This window comes from Megalops cyprinoides, chromosome 2 (genome assembly GCF_013368585.1).
Source record: "Megalops cyprinoides isolate fMegCyp1 chromosome 2, fMegCyp1.pri, whole genome shotgun sequence".
Lineage (NCBI taxonomy): Eukaryota > Metazoa > Chordata > Actinopteri > Elopiformes > Megalopidae > Megalops > Megalops cyprinoides.
In genome coordinates, this window is record NC_050584.1 from 8,251,612 (window position 1) to 8,262,865 (window position 11,254).

Sequence of the window (11,254 nt, forward strand, 5' to 3'; positions counted from 1 at the left end):
AACACACTTACAGGTCAAACAGAATTATACATTCCTGATGGAGTCGCCTTCTTTGAGTTTTGCCAGTGCTTTCTCGTTCATTACTGCAGGCATGTTGTGTGGCTTAGGTCTGCTTTGTGTTTACAGATAGAAAAGACATGACGAAAGCTACTGAAACCTGTGAGGTTTAAATATCTGGATGCTAAGAGGTGACAGAGATGTATGTACTTTGAAGATTTTTTTGTTTGGGTACTTACATTATTCAAACTGCTACACTAATTCTTATCTCTTTAAACTGATAATAGTGTTTGTGTATAGGGTCTACAGGACAAGTTGATATTTCACTTAACTATCTGTACACAGTAAAATGGGCTTGCAACATCTCATGACTGTGGGAACTCTGTAGCTATGGCTGATGTATAACAACAGCTTCTGCTATCATTTCCAACACTATAACTGCTGTATACAGTGGGAATTCCTGGTTTGAAGCCTTTCAAAACAGTGGTGCCAAAACCTTGAACTGCTGAACTCTGGGAATTTTGGGACTCTGGGGATGCATTCCTCATAACCTAATTGGTTCACCTAAACTAAACAATTATATTGCAGAGAATACTGACTCATCTGAGTAATGAAATATGATATAACAAATACTATTCCAATGATTATTTTACTTTTATCATTAGTTATATCATTGGCTTGATTTCTTCCATGCAAATATGCCATGAACACAAGATACAACCAAATACAACCAAAACTGAACAATAGGCTTCAAGACATCGTATAAATGCCAGACTTTCTTGAGAAAAGATACCTCCAACAGCAGCACTTGATTTTGAATTTGCCTCCCAAACCACTTTCCTCACAGTATGCTGAAGAAAAATTCATCTTGGATTCAAAGTGACTACCTTTCAAGTAGCCCTGAACGTCTTGACAATAGACACTACAGTCAAAACTGGTCGGTTACCAGAAGCCAAAGAGTCACTTGTGATACTTTGAAAAAGGCTTTTGGAAAATCCATATATACACATTAGATAAATTAACTCAGTGCACACTGACACAAACATTTTGTACCTTATTTCAAAATATTCAAGGCTCATATTTTGCAGAAATTCAAGTCAAACTATCTGTAAGGTAAATCAGAGCAATCCCATTCTTATACTATGTATATATTAATTTGTACTAAACTAAGTTCTTTCACATCATCTCAAGTTACTTTAGTTTTTACAGATTGAACAAACATTTCTCTAACTGGTTTTGAAATCATCTCATGGTCTTTCAGTTCTTATTTCAGTAGGGCCGGCTGATGTATTTGGTAGCTTGTCAAATATTTCATTGTCCCTTGTGTCAATGTTTTCTCTGATATTTCCTGTGTATCAATTGTAGCTGCTGGCATATCTTTATATTTCTTCATTGTTGGAGCACTCAAAACAGCCAAAAGGAAAAACTCTCCACAGTTTTCCCGCTGTATCTTCTGTATGTTATACAACATATTGGCATATTGCATTCCTGTGTAAGCAACAGATTCCAGACTACAATGATCAAAAATATAGCACAGAAAGCTCAGTTTAGAATTAAAGAAATGTGAATGAATTATTCCAGGCTTTTTGCATGACATTTCAAGCTCACAGAAAAATGTGGAAAACATGAAGACATCTGGATATTGTAATTATAAATTAACTTTATCATTATTTTCATATTCTGACCTTTACTTCCAGAACTGATTGAATTAAAGAATTTCCACATTTGCTCACAGTAACCAATCGTGCCTTTATTTGCACTCAGAAAATGAATACTGAGGCTAAAGTGAAACTTGAGCCAATCAAAGCATTTAACTGACAGTCCTTTCCTGAAGAGGTGGGCTTGCAAATTAATACTGTACCAAGTTCCATCTGGCGAGAAAGTTGTCTGCACTCTTTGCATTGAGCAGCATCATTGGATTTGCAACTCTCTAATACATATATCAAAGAACACGACATAGCTGCTTGATGATCACACTTTTACAGTTCCCGTGCCCAGAGCTTTCTCGGTTCATTTCCCCACTACTAACGCATTTATATTACAATCCCTTAAAAAATTAAGATTTCTTTCAGGAAGGAAATACATAGTATGTAAGAACTATATAATGGTACTCAAACAGTAATATAAAAAGATATAAAGACATTTAACTAGAATTTTTGGATTCTTTCTATGGAGCTGTAATATAAATTGGAATATTGCACTTTCTCAGACACATGGATAAGTGCATGTGCAAGGCATGATTTTACCTATTTCCTTTATTTTGTAGGATTCAGTGGTCAAATTTCTCAGTAGAATAAAGAGTCCTCATTAAGTGATCAAATTGTCTCAGTAAGAGAGTAAACTTACTGTTCCCACCATATTTATTCATAATTACACAGAAAAAAATTACATAGAGTAACTAGAAGCAGCGGTCAGTACAGCTAGCTAGTTTACTTGCTGCTAGTAAGAAAGCAATTCAAAGAAAAGAAGCCATGATCATTGCTGGACCCACCATCTCCTACCGATCCCTCCATGTAAAATAACACAAGATTATAAAATGCAAGCATCATTTTATGCAGTATTTTCACTGACTAGTGACATTTGTGTCATGGCAGATGTCTATGAAGGCAAAATGTTTACCTAATGAATTAAGAATAGATGCACTGCACTGTTACTAAACCATCTGAATTTATATTATGTATTAAGGATTAGCAAGGTGTTTTTTATTGGTTAATTTTGGTAAGGTTAGCTAGTATGCACAGCCTCCTTCTCATAGTATTACTACCTAGCTAGCTGAATGCATTTTTCCCTGCTGCATAATTGCAGTTGTGTGTATAGTAATAGTAAGAGAACGTTTAACAACACCCAGCTTAACCGAAAACAGCACTGGTGAAGTGTAACAACATCCACCACAGTTTGATCACTGCTGTTAAACATAAGCATCCTGAGCATTATAAAAGAGAAACTGTGAAAAAGTAACTGCCCACCCACAGTCATAACCTTTCTTTAATTAAGCAGCTGCAAGAAATAAGCTCAACCGCTTTTCAGGACAGAAATATATACACATAAATATAATCCTTTGAAGGGGAAAACTGCTGTAGGTCAGCTGACCTTCCATATAATTTCAGTTTTCCCATCTTTTTTTCCTAATAATACAAAGTAGAAGGAATTTTTATGAAATTTTGTTGTTTCTATCTATTCTTCCAAAGTTCTATGACTCTAGGAATAACCCCAGTCATATGGGCTCATACTATAAATGGGAAAGTGGCAGGCTTTGAGATGATGATATTGTCCCCTATACAGTGTAGGAGTAGTTTTCCCTTTCCTGTGCAACTACAGATACCTTGCTGAGGGGGAATGTGATTTGAGAATTTCATCCCACATAGTGAAATCCAGCATTCAGAACAAGTACTTCTGCACCAGTTCCAAGGAAAGCGTAGGTCTGGTCCACATCATACCTGAGATGGAGCAGTATACTAGTCGAGGTGCCACCTTCCGAACATCTTCATAACCCAGCCCCATCTGGGCTAGCTTGCCTGGGAGGTAGTTTTCAATGAAGACATCGCAGACTTCTGCTAGCTGGAAAGGGTAGAACACACTGTCACTGGACTGTTTCTTCACTGAAAATGTGTAACTGGTTCACATCTCTGAACATCTGCTTGAACATTATCTGTAATTAATTAACAGACCCAAGCAAACACTGGCTATCTGCTTCATTGTGACTGGTTTTTGGAGTGATCCTAACAAGAGAGCACAAATTGGGTCATTTTCCACAAAGAGAGCTGTGGATTTTAGGGTCATGAGGGTTTTTCCAGTGTTTTGGCCCAAATGTTTTCTAATACAGTGCTTCCCAATGCTAGTCCATTGTGTACTGGTATTCTCTGCTATTTGTTTGTTTGTTTATTATGTTTTATTTGTTATCAGACAACAAATCTAATAGATTAGTTGAAAAGTGTTCTTGAAAATGTGTTATGTTCAAAAGAAATATTACAGCAAAGTTATTTCTTGCATGTATTTCCGCTTATTTGTACTCCTGCCTCTGTGTTTAAAATAGATCTGAATTGAATTCAGTTAACATTAATTATTTGTTTAACTAACTGGTCTATTTGTTTTAGTGTCTCTGTAGACACTGAATTATTGAATTATTGTCTTCTGCTCACCTAATTGAGCTGCCCTAAGGTGATTTGTAGGTCGCTATCAATGGAAATAAATTCAAGAAATGTGTTTATTGTTAACATTTTATCATTTACACCCCCCAAATAACTCAATCTTTTCACAAAGGTCTGTTGATCAGTATAAAACTGGTGGTGCAAAAACTGTAATAAATGAATAGCTGAATGAAAATTAGCATGTACTGTGGTTCTCCAGGACCAAGATCAATAAGGACTGCTTTAATGAATAGAAAGCAACATAACATCTGCCAGGTAGAAGAGTTGGCCATCATATAATTCAAAAATGTGAAAATAACAATCAGCTCCTTACCTCCAATATTAATTTGACTCCTCTTGGATCTTTCAGATTTACTGCAATACTCTACAAAAAATGACAAAAAACGACATGGAGAGCTCAGTTTCACATTCAATTAATGTGAATGACTAAGAATTTTTTTGGATTTACAACAGAACATAAATAAACATTTTAAAGTTATTTACATGTACATACAAATAAAATGTACCTTCTTGTTCCGATTGACACTGAGAAAATAAGCACTCTCATTCCCAACAAATGGAGGACCCCATGCCCTGGTGTCATCCCCAGCACCTGTCATAAAAAGACAGCCACATGGGAATAGCAATATGAGTTCAGTACTTGCGGTTGATTAAAACAGTTCCTACTTCTCAGTAAAGAATACTATTTTGTGGCATCCCAAGTAGCTCAGTGGTCACAGTGTTCACTTTGAACGCAAACTGAGCTTCACAACCTGGGCTTGATCCTGGCTGTGTCACTAGGAGCCCACAGTGGCAGAACAAAATTGGCTTTGGTCCACCAGGGATAGGAATGGGTAGGTCAGCCAGTGTTTGTCAGTCTCATCACGGTTGTTCAGGAACCCATAGTGTGCCTGTATGAACCTGCATGTCAGGTGTCTTCCTCTGACTCATATGTACACAAGCCTGGCATGAGGACTGCCAAGCTGGCTGCCAAGATGGTATGAAGATGAGCATTCGCTTGACTCTGCTCTCCCAGATTGTTAGCAGGGTTGCACTGAGGATTGTAGCAATAAGCAGCATGATACAACTGAACATTCCAAACCAGAAAGAAAAGGGGAAAACCCTTGGGCATTTCACATAAAGGACAAAAAATTATAGTTTGTTTATGAAGCTATCACTAATCAGGCTTGTTTGCGATTGAGCCTCATTTGGTCTGTTTAATCACATAATAATCTGCCATTGCTGTCTGTGACTGCTTTGCAGCTTATGCACTCAACATTCTAACTATATTCCATTCAAAATGTTATTTTTTTAGGGTTTCTTCAAGTTTGAACATTCAGGTGTTTATTATGTCATGACTCTTATAGTAAAAGACTTCAGTAAAAGTGTAACTTCTTCCTCTTATGTGAAGGAACACATCAAAATGAGATTCAAGACAAGGCTGACATCTTGTAATCATCTTTGGAGCTGAGCATTCTTTAACTCACCTGGTCTCTCCACTTTAATCACTTCAGCGCCAAGGTCTCCGAGTATCATACTTGCAAAGGGCCCCGCAAGAACTCTGCGGAATATTCCTTATATTATTATCACCATATGCTGAGACGGATAAGGAGGCATTATGATATTGAGTTTCATTAATGGCTGACACCATAACTGGATGAGCTGCACACAAATGGCATATACAATGCATAGTGATGTAAGTGGCAGATGAAAAAAAACTCATATCTTATGAGAAAAGAGTAAGAAACGACCAATCTACCTTGTGACATCCAATATTTTGATGCCATCGAGTGGCTTTACTTCTCCTGTATCTGTAGTGAAACAGAGGAATGGACATTGTAGCATGAATACTCAACAACGAATGTCACGTTATTAAAGTTAGATGTCGGGAGTTAGCATAGACAGTGTTACAAATATCATGATTTTCATACCATTTTGGCACCGTATAACCTACTTACTGTCCTTTTGAAACATAGGTTTTTTTTAAGATTCACATATATAATTAAAGCACAGAATCATTTACTATGTTCACCTGACTCTCCAACCTTTGACTTGAGTTGTATCTGGCAACATTAGAGGCTAAAGTCCATGCAATTTGGATTATTTTCAAATTTTCCAGTGAGACATGAAACATCTCCGTAATTTCTGGAAATACAGAAAAGTCCTCTAATTAATATTATTAATGACATTCTATCAACAGTTAATCAGTTTATAATATTTTATGTTCGAAAGATAACCAGCTGTCTGTGAAAAATTATGCGTTTATCTTGCTGCTTAGTGTGACATACACCAATAACACATTTGTCGCAGTGATCGTTACACTTTAACTTTTGGCATTGTCACAGTTGCACAGAATTCACATGAAGACGGGAATTATTCTAGGGCAAATTTGCAATATCAATCCGAATATTAATCTAACTACCTAACCAACTAGATAAATGCTGATTTAACTATATATGGATTCGCGTGTTAGCCATAATTAGCTTGATAATGTAACTTGATACACTTCATGTAGCTTGCTAACTTGCTAATTCAAACGCCTTTAATTTATCTACGTGGCTACCTACGTATCTTGCTGACAGTGCGATAAACACAACTTCTCTTTCAACTCGGGTACCTGGCTGCGTGCAGGCGAGCAGCCTTCTGTGACTCGCACATGACTTCTGTGTTTGCAGAAGCTGTGAAGAACGCGCCGCGTTGAACCTCAAACTGCACATGAAGCCCTTTGTGAGAGCTGATGCTCCCGACATCTTGCTCGGTGTTTCGCTGGTTACTGATTACTTTAGCTACACCAGCGTCATAAATGAGAGAGAGAGGGAAAAAGAGTGAGAGATGACATACAAAACAGACCGGAAGAGCACGAATCTCCCACGAGATGGACACGACAAGCGAGTGCGTTCGTGGTTCGCGCGTAGTTTGCGCAGAGAGGAGTACACATTAGTGTATTTTTACGTATATTTCGAGATAGAAATATGTTACCTATGGCAGTGTATAACCATATATACGTGGTATGTTGCCATAATACAACTGGTGTTTACGTGGTGGTTATGTCTGGTGGTGGGAATATCCTGATGACGAAATAAGATACAAGCCAGCGTCTGGCTAATAGATGGAAGAGAGGAGACTGGAATTTCCACTCATTCTATAGGCTCTACATAGTCAGTAAATCGCAAATGGAAAAAGGCAAAGTGAATCGGGGAACATTCAAAGGAGGACTGCCATCACACATGCAAAACATCAGCGACTTTATTCCAACAAAAACATCATGTGCAACCATATGTGTTTTGGTTTGTTTTTAGTTTTGAGGCGAATATTACATTTTTGTATTTTCTGAAGAAAGTGTGTTAGCTCTCAGGAGGTTTTTCCTTGAAACGGAAGAAATGTCAACAGAATTGACACCTAGTCATTAGCCCATGCTTTCAGTGTTTGCAAAAGGAATACGATTCATTGTTAATTGTGTAAATAACGAGGGGAAAAAAGCCCGATTCTTTGTCATCTTGAGCTTTAATACTTTAATCAGTAGGGCTCGTCTGATAACTGAAAACTGTACCCATTTTGAAGTTTCAAGCAGGCAAGGTTGCTCCGGCAAAAACTGACAATGGTATGGTCTGCGATGGTTTCAACCTCTGGAGTCTGGACCAACACGGGTCTTTGCAATAAATTAAGATTTCATTGAAAGATACCAGCTTTTTCCGAATATCTGCATTTAAGGTATATGTCCACAGTATTAAGAAACGTATCGTTGACTACAAATAAATTCACAGTGGAAACCGGCAATGAACTTCACACGTGGGAACCTTTTTACTCAGAACCTGTTTCCTCTTCGAACCTTTAAGTTCGTTTAACTGACAAGCAATGCACTTCCTGTTACGGTTTCAGGTGTCAGTGGTCACGTTTTTTCTTTGACACAAAGAAGATAGATTTAGTTTGCTCAGAAGTGACCGATAACAGATAAATTTAGTAAACTTTGTTAAAATGCGGATATATGGGGTTACGTTACGGATAGATGAAGTGTTCAGGTCCCGTTTTGTGAATATTTTGTGAGCTGACAAGTTATACTAACTTTGATGGTTAGAGGTAGTCTTACTGTGCGTATCATAATCGTAACAGTTATCTTATTAATATGATACAACATGAATCCAGTTCCATCAGTCGTATAATGTCTGTTGTCTGAATGTTTTCAAAAACAAGTATTTAAATTGGTAGCTGGAATGAAAAGGACAATTGATTGCATTTATATTCAACCGTGTTACTGGGAATTGTATCCTCAGCCTGGACTTTATTGTTATTTGTAGTCGGTAGCTGCTAAATCCAAGGATACTTTGTTCAAAATCACATTTTGGTTAGAGTGATGCTTGAAATGCCTGTCCGGTGCTTATAAACATGTCCATGTAGGCTACGAATCAAAAACGCTTCACACAGTGCGAACAGGGAGATTTTGAAAACTTCATGGAATACATATGTTAGCCGCTCTCAGCAGCTGTGTGCCTCTGACAAGGGTGTGTGCGCAAAGCAGACACGCCGTACGCTTGGTAAACAAGTCATAAGTCAGTTTATGAAGTATTTGAACTTCGCACAGTAAAATCCCACAAGTGATAAATACGCATGTGTCTGCAAGTCAACACCTTACTTAACAAAAACTTAGGTCCTTATAACCCAAGGATGGGTTATACATACTTGGGTCATTACAGTGTAATGACAAAATTTGAAAAGAGGTGTATTGCAGTTATTGACACGTTTAAGCACCTGACTGGATCCCCTATGTATAGTCTTCGAAACCCCATGTAGTCAAACTTTTAGACTTGTAGACAAACGTCAGCTTTTTCCTTGTCTCTTCAGCTCATTGTTCTTGAAGCAAATAAACTGTGTCGTTATTCCACTGAATTTACAAGGATCATTATATTGGGGAGATATAGCTCATTGGGTTGCCTGTTTCATCTTGTCACCTGCTAACATATCTGGATTTCACTTGAAGCAATCGGTTAACTCCCACAATGCATATGGAATGCTGCCATTCCTGCTGTCATCCCAAGCACAGTCTGCAAGGTTCTGCCTGGATTTGGTCTTCCCAAGGCACGACTGTGTTCAGTTAGGACCCAACAAAAGAAAAAAAAAACTTGACAAAATCAGGGGTTTCCAACAACACTGGGGATGTGTGCACATATTCACATAAATATACAATCACAGAATCAAAGACCAGCAAGTATATGAACAAATGAAGACGACAGTTGCTAAATTGAGTTTGATTTTAAAAATGATTGTAAAAAGGGGCATACGGACTGCATAACAGTACTCAGGGCCTGCAGCGACATCTGCTGGCGACCATTGACACACTTTCACCTGGCGTTTTTGCCTGTGCACTTGTAACGCGATCCCACTGCATTTTACTGGTAACTGTTTTAGATTTGCCCTAATGATAAGAACGAATTCATTCGTAAGGCAAATGCTGAGGTGAAAGAGGATCATGGTGAGCTGTGAAGCTGTTGCTATCTATCAGTCATTACAGGAGTAGTCAAATTTAATTTGGTCACAAAATTTCTAGTCAAATTCATAATCTTGTTTTACGTGAGGTATATTCCATTTGAAATCAATAGGTAATTGACAAAATATTGAAATTATTGAAAGAAATTTGTCCCTAAATTCCCCACTAATGGTGGTAAATTAATTATAATGCATTTCAATCAAGCCATCATCATTATTTTGTTAAAAATTTATTCAGTTCAAGATGGTAAAGGAATAATCTATAAAAGTCCCAGCAACCATACCACCCTGTAGCTCTCTCCTGCCTGATGACTGAAGTTAAACAGCATTGGGCTTGATAAGTATATGGAAGGAAGACCTCCTGAGAAAACCAGGTTGCAGCTCTAAGTGGTGTTGGTGGGCCAGTAGGGGGCAGTTCTTCCTCTGGGTCTAATAGGAGACCAATTCCCCACTGCAATGAAGGGAACACTGTGTTGTAGGAGATATGATCTTTAAGGTATGACTTTAAACAGATGTCCTGACTCTCTGCAGCCATTAAAGATTCCATGGCACTTCTTACAAAGAGCAAGGGGTTCCTCTGTGTCTTGGCTACATTCCCAAAATGACTCTCTAATCCTCTCCCAATTTAATTGGCTAAATAATCCCCCACCCTTCAGATGATGTGTGGTGAGCTTTCTGGTGCAACATGGTGGGTGTGCTTATGGATGCCAGACATAACTGGCTGCTGAAATGAGACCCTCCATCACTGTGAAGTGTTTTGAAAGGCACTATATTATAATGCAAAAAGTAATGTGCATATTGCCTTATTATTTGTGGTCTTATTTATTGCAATGCTGCTTCATTTGCATTTTTATCAAGTCATAAAATGGTAAAAATGCCAAGACAGTAAATTAAACAATTGTGGAGTTATTTCTTATGATCCATACAAATGTATTAGTCCAGACCAGGCACTAAGTTATTAGAAAACATTATGAGCTTCTCTACTTAATGGAGTTGGCTTTGGTGACACATGAAGTTGCTAAACTTAGACACTGTTTTGCAATTAAAATCCAAGAAGAAAACTCAAATTAGCATAGTGACTCATTTTAGCAATTAACAGACCTTTCATGTAGGCTTGAATCACAATAGCCCAAGGGAAATCATCAGAATAAGTAAAGTGTTTCTATTTTCTAGATAGCTCATATTTGACATTACGTTTAAATCCAAAGGATTCTTTAGGAGTCATTAACATATACTCAGCTCTTTCCAAGGCAAACACTTAGCAGTAACAAACAGATTTGTACTGAGATGGACAGCTTCATAAGTATAAGTATTTTGTATTATTTAGAATATTTAAAGTACAAATCTTCAATATCAACAACATAATCATCATAGTCAAAATCAAGATTTTGCTGAAAAAAACATGAGGATTTATTGATTAGAAGCCTCACCTTACTGTATTTCCCCTCAGGAGCAGAATTTGCCTCTGCTTTACTTACTGTGTGTCACATGTTGGCAAAAATACTTTTAGGAATAAAACCTTTGAGTCAGAGGAAAGTCAATCATCTTGAATATGCTGGCAGTCACATTTCTGCAGTCATTACAAAATCTTGAGCTTTCTCGTACTAACACAATGAAAGGAGGCATGTTCACCGTGTCAATCAAAATGC

At 37.6% G+C, this 11,254-nt stretch overlaps 1 protein-coding gene across 1 annotated transcript in view; it reads right to left on the reverse strand.

The window, feature by feature from the left end:
• The window catches only part of sugct (succinyl-CoA:glutarate-CoA transferase), a 104,059-nt gene extending 97,083 nt beyond the window's left edge, over positions 1-6,976 (reverse strand). Inside the window, exons 1-6 of the mRNA XM_036522077.1 lie at positions 6,742-6,976; positions 5,884-5,935; positions 5,612-5,685; positions 4,652-4,737; positions 4,459-4,509; positions 3,435-3,555 (exon numbers count right to left, since the gene is read on the reverse strand). Coding sequence (XP_036377970.1) covers positions 3,435-3,555; positions 4,459-4,509; positions 4,652-4,737; positions 5,612-5,685; positions 5,884-5,935; positions 6,742-6,874 — 517 coding nt within the window. The 5' untranslated portion in view covers positions 6,875-6,976. The remainder of the gene's footprint in view (positions 1-3,434; positions 3,556-4,458; positions 4,510-4,651; positions 4,738-5,611; positions 5,686-5,883; positions 5,936-6,741) is intronic.
• Positions 6,977-11,254: the final 4,278 nt, after the last annotated feature.